Source organism: Ylistrum balloti, unplaced genomic scaffold, assembly GCF_031769215.1.
Source record: "Ylistrum balloti isolate Yb309-2 unplaced genomic scaffold, AGI_CSIRO_Ybal_v1 Utg369852, whole genome shotgun sequence".
NCBI lineage: Eukaryota > Metazoa > Mollusca > Bivalvia > Pectinida > Pectinidae > Ylistrum > Ylistrum balloti.
Genome location: NW_026782004.1, coordinates 183,328 through 198,229, shown reverse-complemented (window position 1 = coordinate 198,229; position 14,902 = coordinate 183,328). Strand labels below are relative to the sequence as shown.

Genomic DNA, 14,902 nt, shown 5'->3' with positions numbered 1-14,902 from the left:
AGTCGTGTTGCATAATCTCTAGGTGCTGCTTGTTTATCACGGTACGTGTTTATTATTAATATCTTCGCATAACGTAAACGGCCTTGCTATTATTTATACCGGTTGTATATGTGCTACCGTTGTTGTAGATGTGCTACCGTTGCTGATATCCCTTACGTGTTTTGGCTGAGAAAGGAACATCTACATGTTGTGTTACATTATGTATGTATTTGCAAAAGGTAAATAAAACCATCAACTTAATCAGTTGCCCTGCAAACTATGTTGTTGTCATTGCGTCGTCAATGACACCAGAAAGGCACCACATTTTGCTTTTGGTATAACAAGATAGTTCCTTTGCCGCTGTTCTAGTCGTCGGAAACCCGCAAAACACTAGGTTCCCGACAATACCCTGCAGTAAGTTTACTGAAAATCGGTTCTTTAAATCACGATATAAAAAAAATTAACTCACAGGGGGTACAGAAACTAACAACGAAACATAATGCTATGCAATTCTGCTGTGTTGACCCTGAGACGTATATGTGATATAAACGTCTCTGGTTGACCACATTACATGGTGGTATATTATATAACACTGAAAGTAACAAATATTTGTAGCCAGACAAAATGAATGTTATGGTTAATTGCTAGTAGTTTCAGAACAGCAATTAATTAATTAGTCTAGGGCCATGTGCTAGCGATGTTCTGCTCGTTACATGGTGATATCGGCACCATAGATGACTTGCACGTGTCACGTCTGTCCTAACCGAGATAGTAAACGCCGACCCGTGCCCCCTGGGCAGCAACTGACTAAGAAGAGATTCCTTGACACGATAACGTTCCACTCCTGTTACGCGTCATCTCGTAATATCATTCGTCGTGGTTTCATCTCCTGTAACAATTTATTGTTGTCAATATTTCTCACTTTTTTCTAGGTCTCGTTTGCAAAATATCAACGGAATACACGAGTATGTTACAATTACATATGCGCTGGGTACCAAGTCTTTATATCATACACCGTCTCAGTGAAAACCAAGTTTTAACAACCTTTAGTATCAATCCTGAATTTTGTCATTGATTTTTAATTCATTCAATGTCTTTCAAAATCATTGAAGGGGCATACAAGCAAAGACCTAGAGAGTTATTCGGTATTGACTATTAGGTAGTTTACCTTGGTTTTCTTGTTGTTGATACACATAAGTCAGTCTAAACCAGGCTTTCCATTCTAGAGGAGAGGTTATTTGACAAGACTTATTAGAAATTTCTACATTTTGTTCACATATACACTAAATTTATCAACAAGTGTTCTGCCTTACTCAAACGTTGTTCATTATGACATTTCAGATGAGAGAATTTGGTAGGTACTCAAGAGTTGTTGTTACATATCACAACTTCTCATATTTCTAAACCAAGTTTGCATAAACATGGATCATATTACTGTTTTTGTTAAAAGTGAAACGATAGGAAAGTCTCATTATCACTGTATAAGCAAAAGCACTACATAAATATTGAATAATGTTCATATTCTATACAGTAGTGACATTTACATAATAAAAACCTGCTAATCTGCAACGTGATGGCAGTGGCTAAAAGGCTGGGCTGGAAAAAATGTGACTGGTTGATACCAATTCAATTAATTCAATACTTCAATGCTCAGCCATAGCCCGGTGCTATTAAGTAACATCTATTTACAAGTAGGTTTCTGGTTCAAGTATTTAGAAGTTTTATTATAAGGTCCTTGAGGGCAAGCAGGGGAACCAGGACAAATGTGACTTCCCAGAGGCAAATGGGTGTACAATTTAGTTGATACCAAAACAAAATGCCCGTCATAGCGCTTGAAAAAAAAGATAAAGAAAAACAAGTGTAGATTATATTATTTTACTTTCAATTAATATTGTAACATGATTAAATAGTAACAATATATTTGTATGAGGTTAGCTACACAGAATTACTTGCTAGTGAAGTCATCACTACAACTTTTCAACTACAAAGGGTTGAGTATATATATGCAGCCAAGCATTATGATCACAATTAGAACATTTTCAATCTAGACAAAACAAGATCTTTTTACATGAGGTATTGCAGATCTATATTTTATCGGCTTCAAACCTGGAGGAATTCCTAATCGGAAGACAATATCATACAATATCTGAAATAAACAATTGTAATGTATAAAGAAGCACTCTGACACAGTCACATTCATACTTTCTTCATCACTTCCTTAACTGACCTCTCTCTCAGAATGCACTTTTAATCCACACAAGGAATCAGTATTGATGAGCATTATTATGTTAAAATTCCCAACTCTAATTGTCAAACTTGTGTCATCACTGATTTGTAAAATGAAAATGAGAATTTTGTCTTTAATGACCAACAGTAAAAATATTTGTGACATACTTAAATCACTCATACAGAATCATTTCGTTAAAATTAATGAAAATGTCATGTAGTCTCACAGTTGGTGTAGATTGATGAATATATTAATTAATCTTAATAAGCAATCTTGTTAAAATATTATTCAAGGAAAACAAACGGTATATATATTTAAAATCATTTCACTCAAAATCACTATTTCTGTATGTAGGTACACATATATGATTAAAATCTAATTGTAAAACTTTCAGTTGTAACCACAATATTGTTCATATACCTAAAGATTGAAGTTAATCTCAGTGATGGTGACAGACTACTATTTATGTGTAATATTTTGAAAGTAATTGATAAAAGTTGAAGTCAAAATAGACCCACATAACTTAGCAATAATTAATACTGTTTTTTCAGTAGTAAAAGTTCAAGGGGGACAAGGAGTCAAGAAATCTTGCTGGGACCCTAAATACTCTGCAATAACAACATCACTGCCTGTATGCGATAAGGAACATTTTCCTTTTGAGTTTTTCAGGGTAATTGTATGAATTTTCAGAATACACTTAATCAAAATAAATCATAATATTTACTCAATGACATTTGAGTAGGTTATTACCAATACAACTTTCAAAACAACTACATACTTAAATACAGATCTAAGTGTGTCAAACAACCAACATAATATTAATTTCAAGCAGGCATACCATTAAACAGTTAATGTAATCAAATATAAGCAGATATGATGTTTTTAAGTGCTGTTTTCCTGGCACGTTTACTTCCCTCTAGTAGTTCTGCTTTACACAGCACTAAAACACTGGTATGTTATCTAGTATTGCAGCTTGAGTCAGACAGGACATGGATTCAGAAGCATATAAGGCTCTTTGTTTTTTTTTTTAGACTTGGACAAGTCCATAGATTCAGATTTATTAAATGTCAAATATAATTTGTTGTTTGTATGCTGTTCCAATATACAGCAAGTCTTTCTTTGAAAATGCAACTTAAAATGTTATTATATACCAAGAGTCACTTTGTGATACTACTCTTTTATAAAACAGGAAAATGATACCTGGTGGAAAAAATTCTGATGTGTTGAACAATCATCAAATTAATAAAAAATATCAGCAATTTCACCGTCACAAATTTGAATGGCATTATGTTTTTTCTTTGAAATACACCAGTAAATGTGTAAATCTTGTTAGAGATATAGAGGTCATGTTAGAAATATTTCCTCTCCTTTTGAGGAATGATTATGATACTGATCCCGACCCCAGATCACAGACACTTCACACACAGCACATACAACTTCAGCATAGTTAAATATTGTTAAAATCTAAAAATAAAATGTAGGGACTTTGGGTTTAAAACAATAAAAAAATCAGCATGCCATTTTAAATGGTGTACTTATTCACAATGTTAGTCTAAAAATGTCTCACTATTGTGTAAAATGTAGACCAAAGTTAGACATTTTTCGACTAGTAAACTACCACAGACCATCTAGAGGTCTTTGATATGACAATCGCTTGTAGGAGAAATTAGCACATATTACTGGCAATCTCAGAGTAATAACAGATATAGTTAAATATGCAACAATGTCAATTCACTTTTTCTTTTTTGTCTTTTTCCGTTTTTCAATAAGTTCATACATGGAGTCCATGCACTCATTAAGTCCCTCTCCTGTGATTGCACATGCAGGATGCGAGGCCCATACCTGACTCGGAGGCAGTTCATGTAGACCAAGGTGTTTTTCCACCTCTGCCAAGTCCAGTGACCCAGGTAAGTCCTGTTTATTGGCAATGACTAACACAGGTAAACCTGGATTTTCTGAACTTTTTAACAGTTTAATTAACTCCAACTTGGCCTCTTCAAGTCTTTCTTTGTCCACACTGTCAACAACAAATATGATGCCCTCGGATGACCGCATATAGGATCTCCATAAAGGGCGGGTCTTGTCTTGACCACCTACATCCCAAATTGTGAAATTGATTCCTTTTGTTTTTCCTGTCTTACCTTTAATTTTCTCACAGTTAAATCCTATGGTAGAATTAACATTCATGTATTGGTCAAATTTAAGTCTGTACAATAACGTCGTTTTGCCCGACAAGTCCAGCCCCAGCATCACGAGCTGTACGGAGACTGAACCTCCCATGTCCTAAGGGGCTGCTCAGGATCCCAAAACAGATGATCAGGTGTCAACGTGACACGGGAAGGAGATCACTTAGTATCGTTCACATACCTGTCAAACTACGAAATACCGATTCATCAAATGATCCACTCAACAACGCCCAGATTCACAAAGAAATAATCTGAGTATCAACATCAATTTTTTGTGTAAAAATATCCAATATAAATCCCGGGTAGATGTCGGTATTCATTCCGACATTTTGTGTGGAATCTTGTGTTTGACTATAGACGAAATCGTAAACGGATATGTCCGGTTTCATTGCTGTCTGCATAATACACAGAAATGGGTCAGACGTCTGCTTAATATTATCTCAGCGCTGCACAGTTTCCCGCTTGTAAACACTATGTGGATTGATACATGATTACGTTGTAATTATCACAGGTTTCCTCCAGTTTGACAATGCCGATATGTCATTGTAGAAATCACCAGTCGGCGGTACACACAGGTAGAAAGGTTCGGGTACTTCCGTTGTAAATTAGGATAACAGATTGTGCTGCCCCCTATGGACAGGTACGTTAGTGAAAGACTTGCGACCAACGTTAGATTGTTGACAGAATGGCTACCAAAAACCGATACTGTATGAGAATGATAAAATACTAATACAGATGTATTTGAATAATATGAAAATAATTTGAAAAACGAAAATCTTGTTCTTACCACTGTACTTGAAACTGTTCAAAATTTTCCGTTGAGAGCGTTATGAAGGTAGCGTGGCCGAGCGGTCTAAGGCGCTGGTTTAAGGCACCAGTCTCTTCGGAGGCGTGGGTTCGAATCCCACCGCTGCCACTGACTATTTTTTTCATATATATATTTTCAATTCTATTTTCTTTTCTGTGGAACTTTAACTCCTATTATATACTTGATATTTTCTTTATCTTGCGCATGATAACAAAAAAGCTTATTACAATCATATTGTAACTCCCTCATGAAGAAAAGTCAACTTCGTTATCATTATTTGATAGAAATAGATAATTGATTTTATAATAAGTGATTGATAGATAAATAATGACAGTATACAGAAACGAGAGAATGCACACAACTACATAATAACGTTTTCTTCTTAAATCGCAAACTGTGAAGTTACTTCTATATCAATCCAACAACATCAAATTGCTGAACATTGTCAGTAAATCAAGCTTTTACCTTTAATAACAGGTAACATTGACGAGGCTTTGACTAACAGAATAATTTACTTCAGCGTTGACGTAATAAGATCACTTTCCGAAAAAAAATGTAAAAAAAGGTCTTTTACAATTACAATGAGAATTTAGGACGACACAGTTTCGTGTGGGCTACAGGCAGCGATAGCAAAAATGAAACTTTTTGTTCTGGCGACGTGGCAGGGACATAAAATGCTCATTTAGCAACTGCAATTATTAGTGAAAAAACAGTCCAAGAGAGATAACTCACATAATCGTTAATTAAGTGGTTCGACTCTCTGTTGAAACAACAGACTCAAGTAACGTTATATACGTCTTTGGATGCAACCAATTTTTAAATATTTTTTTTTCCAAGTAATTAAGTGAAACTGTCATAATAAAATGCAGATACTTTGATAGATATCCTACTTCGAGTAAGTCTTAGTCTACATTCCACTCATGTTTAGTGCTTACTGCGGCTACTATCTTTCTAAACATATTTGTTATAAAATTCTTGTCTTTCTAATATCAACAATTAACTACCTTTGATATGTTGGATTGTTATTTCTCTTATCAATATCTAAATTACCATTTTTCCGGAAAATATTTGCGTTCGTCGTTTCTGCTTGTTGCTATTTTTATTAAACTTCCGGCGACTTTGCCGACTGTTCATGAGGACTAGGAAAGAGACGAATATAATTCGACACGATGTTCTGTCGATGCGTGCGGCTTGCTTTAAATGCAAAAAGTTCACTTGTTACGAAAAACTTAAATGTTGTACAGATATTGAGGACTGATGGGTATAAGAGTAAATTGAATCCAGAAAATCTGTATCGTAACGCCAAGATCAGCTCAGCCTTTGAAGTAAAAACGATAAAGGTTTATATTTACAGTCATTTTTAACGTCTCACGATCTATCCAATTTGCCATAAATTGTCTGAAATGGATTGGGAAAAGGAGATAAGTGTAATGAATTTCCACAAACTTTTCCCACTGTCATTTCCTAAAACATGTTTATATGAAATATGTCCCATGTATAACGTGATATTTTGATTTTTTTTTGAGGTTTTGCATGATGAGAAAATTTTGAAGGCCACCTTGTAAAGCTCAATAACTAACGATAATGAATCAGTCAAGCAGCAGTCTCTTATGTAGGAGCACCATCACATTTTCATTTTTCAACTGGAATCACTTGTCATCCCTGTTACCTATTTTATAAATTGTGAAATTAATTAAATGTTTTCAACTTTTCAAACTTTTTGGCTCATACAGCACAGCTATACAAATGATGGCCAACAGGAAGAACCATTTTCAGGATTTATTCCAACAGGTATGTGATATGAAAATAATAAATGCTTGCCCTTTTAAAGTCTGTGGATGTATACTTTATAGAAATCAGGCTGTATAAATGCAGTTACCAGGTTTTTTTATTCACAATTTTTTCTCTAAATGATAAATCTGGAAGGCTATTTCTAATTGAGTTGATGCAACTGTAAACAACAGAAGGCAATCTCAAGGACAATTAAGATGGAACCAGATATGAATGATTAACTTTAAGGTCAGGTACCAACTGTAATAAAAAGGAGGAGAAAAGGTTTTGTGAAATAAGGGAAAAATAATACTATTATAACATTTCTCTATTACTAGTACTATTATGTCATGTACATAAAACAATAAGCTGACAGATCAATCCAGAATTCTTGGTTGCGTTGTGGTAACTGTTGTTTCTAATTTTGTAAAGATTTATTATATTTAGTCGCGCATCTATCATTATATTGGTTTTTTTTTGTCCTGTAGATAATATTGTATTTTTTGTATTTTTTAGATGAGTCCAGAACACTTAAATTCCAAAATTTTGATGAGTTCAAATACTCAAATATATAGTGGGTTAACAAAATTTGATAGAGTCCCACAGGAAAAACACGAGTTCAGGACTCAAATATCTGAGTCCCAAAAATCAATGCTGTTCACAATTTTATCCCTCATCAGATCTCCTGTGAAGTTTGCTTTTTCGTTCTTTCTTACTGGTAAATTATATAACCCAAGTTTATACAATAATTGCTGATATGTATTCTCTTTTTACAGATAAAATAGACTTTACCTACACCAGAAGTAGCGGAGCTGGTGGCCAGAATGTAAATAAAGGTGAGACTCTGAACTAGTGATATTTTTCTATATCTATGTTAAAATATATTGTAATTAAAAATCTTCTTTTTTGCTTACCAAGTTTCCTTACCTCATTCAAGGATGAAACGAAAACATGTTGTGATACTGCACAAAAAAAAGTGTTTTTTTTTTTTTTTTTGCTTTTTTTGCGCTCTGGTCATTAGATGATATACAATTTAGAATACTTTTCAACTGTCAGTGTTGTAGGATTCAGATTGCTTTTTAGCTGAAGTTTTCATTCTGATGATAGGTCTGAAAAGAAAATGACAGAACTTATCTATTATATTTTCTGGAAAAGGTAAGTGTATGTGAATAAACTTAGCATATGCAACAGATCCCATGTTGTACACACCCCAGTTTAAGATATATTTATTAGAAAGATCATGATGCACTTTACTTTTGATGACACTTTGCCAGAACATGCATCAAAGATCTTCTGTTTATACCATCAAATAATACTACACCGCTTACCCCGGTAATTATTGAGCTGGAAAGTGGTTGTGTAGAATATTATTTTGATATAACTTTGTATGCTAACGTTTGGCTTTTTAATGCCAGGCATCAAATAAACCAAATTATAACTACAACCAAACTATTCTGATTTACAGTAGAACTTATATAGCTGAAAGTTTTATGTGATAGTTTGGTGATAAGAGCAGTGCCATTTTACCATCAGGAATCACTTCTACTTTGCTAACCTTGAGTTAAGAACAGGCATGTACATTTAAGATATTTTTTAAACTGTTTTTATTTTGCAGTAAGCTCAAAGGTTAATGCAAAGTTCCATCTTGAATCTGCAACGTGGATACCTGATTGGATCAAAGAAAAAGTTCAGGAGCAGGTGAAACAAATAAACTTTTTTTTTCTTCTGTGCAAATCTTTTTTTTGTGACAATAGCAATGACAGAAAGTAATAAATCTTAGCATATTTTATACAGTTGCATCAAAGAGGTAAAAATATAGTGATGCAGATTTTTATTAGGTCATCTGACCCGAAGGGTCCGATGACCTATAGTCATCATGCTTCGTCCGTCGTCGTCCGCCGTGCGCCGTCCGTAAACTTTTCATTCAAACGACTTCTTCTCAAATACTAGAAGGTCTAGGGGGCTAATACTTGGCACAGAGGATACTGGCATGGAGCTCTACCAAGTTTGTTCAAATGAATGACCTTGACCCACTTTAAAGGTCACAGGGGTCAAATATGTTAAAATCTTTAAACAACTTCTTCTCAATAACCAAAAGGCTCAGATTGCTGATATTGTGCCTGTGGCATGCTGGGATGAAGGGCTATCAAGTTTGTTTAAATGAATGACCTTGAACAACTTTCAAGGTCACAGGGGTCAAATATGTCAAAATTTTTAAATAACTTCTTCTCAAATACTAGAAGGCCTAGGGGGCTAATACTTGGCCCATAGCATGCTGGCATGGAGCCCTACAAAGTTTGTTCAAATGAATGACCTTGGCCCACTTTCAAGGTCACAGGGGTCAAATATGTTAAAATATACAAAGGACTTCATCTCAATAAGCAAAAGTCTATGAGTGCCGATATTGGGTCTGTAGCATGCTGGGAGGAAAGGCTACCAAGTTTATTCAAATGAATGACCTCAACCCACTTTCAAGGTCACAGGGGTCAAATATGTTAAAATCTTTAAACAACTTCTTCTCATTAACCAAAAGGCTCAGAGTGTAGATATTGGGCCTGTGACATGCTGGGATGAAGGACTACCAAGTTTGTTCAAATGAATGACCTTGACCCACTTTAAAGGTCACAGGGGTCAAATATGTTAAAATCTTTAAACAACTTCTTCTCAATAACCAAAAGGCTCAGATTGCTGATATTGTGCCTGTGGCATGCTGGGATGAAGGGCTATCAAGTTTGTTTAAATGAATGACCTTGAACAACTTTCAAGGTCACAGGGGTCAAATATGTCAAAATTTTTAAATAACTTCTTCTCAAATACTAGAAGGCCTAGGGGGCTAATACTTGGCCCATAGCATGCTGGCATGGAGCCCTACAAAGTTTGTTCAAATGAATGACCTTGGGCCACTTTCAAGGTCACAGGGGTCAAATATGTTAAAATATACAAAGGACTTCATCTCAATAAGCAAAAGTCTATGAGTGCCGATATTGGGTCTGTAGCATGCTGGGAGGAAAGGCTACCAAGTTTATTCAAATGAATGACCTCAACCCACTTTCAAGGTCACAGGGGTCAAATATGTTAAAATCTTTAAACAACTTCTTCTCATTAACCAAAAGGCTCAGAGTGTAGATATTGGGCCTGTGACATGCTGGGATGAAGGACTACCAAGTTTGTTCAAATGAATGACCTTGACCCACTTTAAAGGTCACAGGGGTCAAATATGTTAAAATCTTTAAACAACTTCTTCTCAATAACCAAAAGGCTCAGATTGCTGATATTGTGCCTGTGGCATGCTGGGATGAAGGGCTATCAAGTTTGTTTAAATGAATGACCTTGAACAACTTTCAAGGTCACAGGGGTCAAATATGTCAAAATCTTTAAATAACTTCTTCTCAAATACTAGAAGGCCTAGGGGGCTAATACTTGGCCCATAGCATGCTGGCATGGAGCCCTACAAAGTTTGTTCAAATGAATGACCTTGACCCACTTTCAAGGTCACAGGGGTCAAATATGTTAAAATATACAAAGGACTTCATCTCAATAAGCAAAAGTCTATGAGTGCCGATATTGGGTCTGTAGCATGCTGGGAGGAAAGGCTACCAAGTTTATTTAAATGAATGACCTTGAACAACTTTCAAGGTTGCAGGGGTCAAATATGTCAAAATCTTTAAATAACTTCTTCTCAAATACTAGAAGGCCTAGGGGGCTAATACTTGGCCCATAGCATGCTGGCATGGAGCCCTACAAAGTTTGTTCAAATGAATGACCTTGGCCCACTTTCAAGGTCACAGGGGTCAAATATGTTAAAATATACAAAGGACTTCATCTCAATAAGCAAAAGTCTATGAGTGCTGATATTGGGCCTGTAAGATGCTTGGAGGAGAGGCTACCAAGTTTGTTCAAATGAATGACCTCAACCCACTTTCTAGGTTTGGCTTGCTTTTTGTCAGATGACCGTTAAGGCCCATGGGCCTCTTGTTATAGTTTTTTTCTGAGACCAACATATTATAATCTATGTAGTGTGTCTTATCAAAGGGAGATAACTTTTGGAACAGGCATTTATTCACCAGTAAAACATTTTATATATTAAGTTGAAATAGTAGATACTATCGATTTTCAGATAGTTACTAAATGATTCAAGGATTGCTGAAGTGAGACATTTTACACCTGTGGCCACTATCTAGTAGTATAGTGGACTTATCCATTTAGATTTTGACAATTCTTCAGATCAAGTTTGATATTTTCCTAGGTTTCAAAATTTAGGCTCTTAAATTCACTGATAATTTGTTTATTTGTCTGTTGGGTTATGTTAAATGAACAACTAGGATCGTTTTCTACCAAATGGTGACTATCTTACTGAACAACATATTGAAGGTCTGTCACATGCCATCCAACTAGTGCAAAGTGCTAAAGGAAACAACCACAACGGCACAGATAGTTCATTTCTCAGCTTCCAGCAAAACACAAATTGTCAAAGATTAGGAGTGTCAAAACACACACCTCAGATCCTCACCTGAGGTTACATAGGTCATTGCTCTAACTGACAGAGCTATCTCAGCTCCTCACATCACTGATGAGTTGAAGGACAAAATCTGAATGAAGCAGATTAATTCATTCTACTCTGTCTAATTTTAAAATTGAAAGGTGCTGTTTATCTATCACTTTCAATTATCAGAAGGTAACATTACATGGTCTTGCTCATGCATTTTTATGTAAGTGTAACATCAGTGAAATGACCCTACCACAGTACTTAAGTATGTCCTAAACAATGAGTTCTCCGGGGTGTGATGAAGTAAACATGAAAGTACAGGTACATGTGAGTGAACAACTTTTCTGTGCGGGATAAGTTATCAGGAAACCTTGTCTCTTATTTATGAAATGAAAAAAGAAAATAGATGCTGTATATATTATACGGCACATCTTATTAATAAGACTTGCTTTTCTTTTTATCACCAGCAAAAACATCATATAGATAAGGAAGGGTATTTACGGATATCCTCAGAGAAAACACGTAAACAGATAATGAACAAAGCAGATTGCTTGGATCAAATACGCAGTATGATCTTCAAAAGTACAGTCAAACCAAAGGAGCATTCACCAGAGGATTTAGCTCGCATTGCCAAGGGGTAGGTACTCAGTATCATAACCCAGACGTTTTCAATGGTATCATTTCATGTCTGTACATTGGTCAAATTGTTACTTTTTTTTTTTGATTTTGCCAACCTGAAACATATTGTCTGTGAAGAGTATCATTTCATGTCTGTACATTGGTCAAATTGTTACTTTTTTTTTTTGATTTTGCCAACCTGAAACATATTGTCTGTGAAGAGCTATGGGACCTACAGAATTATCTATACTAGGTAGCATTCTCAGGTACTGGTCTGCTATGGGACCTACAGAATTATCTATACTAGGTAGCATTCTCAGGTACTGGTCTGCTATGGGACCTACAGAATTATCTATACTAGGTAGCATTCTCAGGTACTGGTCTGCTATGGGACCTACAGAATTATCTATACTAGGTAGCATTCTCAGGTACTGGTCTGCTATGGGACCTACAGAATTATCTATACTAGGTAGCATTCTCAGGTACTGGTCTGCTATGGGACCTACAGAATTATCTATACTAGGTAGCATTCTCAGGTACTGGTCTGCTATGGGACCTACAGAATTATCTATACTAGGTAGCATTCTCAGGTACTGGTCTGCTAAGTTTGTCCCTACCAAATTGGCCCAAATCAATATCACATCTGCATCCCCACTTGCTTTGTCTAATCAAAGGTTTCCTTGCGATATCTTCAGTTCTCTCTGGCCCTATAAACCAAAGAAAGTGCTTCTTTACAGAGAGAACATGACTGGGATTGTTTTTTATATCAAAGGTTGGGGGTGTTACTGTTATTATAAAAAAAAAAACAAACTTAGTGTTCTGTGCTATACCTTAACCTCCGTTTCCCAATTTTCAACAATTGGAGATGAAGTGATACAGTGTCACCTGCCAACCATGTTAGTTTAGTCTCGGTACTCAGGTCTCCTCCTATATTAAGACCCCCACTTCCTGTGCAATAAACTTTGAACTCTTTTGGCCCATTAAGCAAGATCAATGATTTGGATTGCTGGGTGGCACAGTGGTAACACACTTGTTTTTTTTTATTTAGCTGTACAGGGTTCAAATCCTGGAACAGACATGAAATGGTAAAGGGTCACCTGCCTGACCATGTGGGTATTTCGTTTCCTCCCACAATAAGACACCTAACACACTTACATCTGGGCTAACAAGATTGATTAGTATCAGCTGAAATAACTTGTATCACAATTGTTTCAAAATAAATAGAATTGTTATATTAAGATGAATAAAAGAAGTTTATTTTTGTAGTGAATCTCTGCATTTAAACGTTAGAGAATGTTACCTGGATAATAAGAAAAAAATTAAAATACTAGGTTTATAAAATTTTCATTTGATTTAATTCTTTATTTGGCCATGTTTCAAAATTAAAATTTTTATACGATAGAGAAAAATTCAAAATATTTAAGGATATTTGTGATGATTCGAAAGAGATGGTTACTATACTTTTTTGTTTTGTTTATTTTTCCACCTAAATAGCCATTTTCCTCCCCAAAGATCAGGAAGCAAACTGAAATATTCATTTTTAGGTCCTTGAAATCAAGGGAAGTGGTTCTCAAAGTCAAGGATTCACATCATCATAAATTCATGCCAAATTTTGTTGAAATCAAATAAAATCTTTCAGGCTGTTTTTTCTTGTCATTGAAGTAAGAAGAATACAAAGATAAATTGATAAAATTTTGAGGATTAATTAGTTTTCTCAGAATCTTTGTTAATTACAGTATTTTCAGGACCAAAACCTCCTTGTAAGAGTACACACATTGTTCTTGTGTTTTATGGTTTTTGATATCCTCTGCTTGTGTTTCTGTAAACCATTGATTATGTCTGTTATTGAATATCTATATGAAACTGTAAGTTTAAAGTTATATTTTGTTTTTTTAGGAAAGTAAAGTTCCAGAAAGAAGTGCTAAGAAAGAAGAGAATGCATGCCGATAAAAAAAGATTCCGATATGCTCCCTAACACAGGTTTTTTTATAACGAATTTCACAATTTTATGTACATTGTTTTATTTGAATATATACGTAACCTTTAAAACAGAGTTTGAGTTATGTTTTGATACAAGAAACAGCTGGCAGGTTAAGAAGAAATCCTGAAGGAACCTTATTTAATCCCCAATCTAAAGGAAGAGTGGAACTCGTTAGATATTTGTCCCTGATTTGTAATGAGGCTTCCTTCTTTTGAAGAAGAGTGCCACTGTTATGAGGTGATTTACAGAGAAGTGACTCTTATCACAATAAACAGCATGATCATACATGATAATAGAATGTAAATTTAAGTTAATTTAGTTTTAATTTGGTGATCAGTTATGAAATTGAAATATTTTAACCTATTACAGTAAATAATAAAAAAAAAAAAAAATCAATAAAAAAAATAAACGTTTGAAATATATCAAGTGTATCCTATTTCAGCAGGAAATATCTATTGTAAAAATTTTCTTCCAGACTGAGTTTAAACAGTCTGCATTACACGTCATGTTACTCTGTACATGTATTAAGTAGGGGGAGGATCCAGTGATATGGAAAAGCATTGACAACAGATTAAACATGATGAATGCATTTTGTTAGAAATGTTCGTTTGACTTCTTTCTGTAGATTGAAAAGTTCCTTAACATAAATATATCACACAAAACCACAGTAACACTGGAGTAAATGTTTTATTTCTGAATAAATATCAATAACAATAACAAATATTGAAAACCACACATAAAAATAATAAATGTAGTTGCAGACAGTTTGAAGACAATTATACAGCAATGCCTTGAGTGTATTGCTAGGAAGTCTTTGGACTGTTGATCGTTAGATAACTTGTGAAGT

General features: G+C 34.9%; 2 protein-coding genes and 1 non-coding gene across 3 annotated transcripts; 2 read left to right on the top strand and 1 right to left on the bottom strand.

Annotated features, from left to right (window-relative positions):
* Positions 1-1,838: 1,838 nt before the first annotated feature.
* LOC132545671 (ADP-ribosylation factor-like protein 4C) lies at positions 1,839-5,021 on the bottom strand. Its single transcript, XM_060209353.1, has one exon. The coding sequence runs from the start codon at positions 4,484-4,486 to the stop codon at positions 3,938-3,940; it is 549 nt and encodes a 182-aa protein (XP_060065336.1). The 5' UTR covers positions 4,487-5,021; the 3' UTR covers positions 1,839-3,937.
* A 205-nt stretch (positions 5,022-5,226) lies between these two features.
* Positions 5,227-5,308, top strand: Trnal-aag (transfer RNA leucine (anticodon AAG)). The gene has a single exon. It is a non-coding gene; the product is annotated as a tRNA-Leu (tRNA).
* Positions 5,309-6,333: 1,025 nt separating this feature from the next.
* On the top strand, positions 6,334-14,123 carry LOC132545693 (large ribosomal subunit protein mL62-like). Its single transcript, XM_060209383.1, has 6 exons — positions 6,334-6,540; positions 6,934-6,991; positions 7,747-7,806; positions 8,586-8,668; positions 11,924-12,093; positions 13,971-14,123. Exons 1-6 carry the CDS (start codon positions 6,370-6,372, stop codon positions 14,047-14,049), a joined length of 621 nt encoding a protein of 206 aa, XP_060065366.1. The 5' UTR covers positions 6,334-6,369; the 3' UTR covers positions 14,050-14,123.
* Positions 14,124-14,902: the final 779 nt, after the last annotated feature.

Bases quoted from the DNA above. Each gene is read 5' to 3' on its own strand.
- LOC132545671 (XM_060209353.1), bottom strand. From the start codon at position 4,486: ATGGGAGGTTCAGTCTCCGTACAGCTCGTGATGCTGGGGCTGGACTTG.
- LOC132545693 (XM_060209383.1), top strand. From the start codon at position 6,370: ATGTTCTGTCGATGCGTGCGGCTTGCTTTAAATGCAAAAAGTTCACTT. The intron at 6,992-7,746 runs GTATGTGATATG...CTCTTTTTACAG, and splicing joins TTCAGGATTTATTCCAACAG to ATAAAATAGACTTTACCTAC. The intron at 7,807-8,585 runs GTGAGACTCTGA...TTTATTTTGCAG, and splicing joins TGGCCAGAATGTAAATAAAG to TAAGCTCAAAGGTTAATGCA.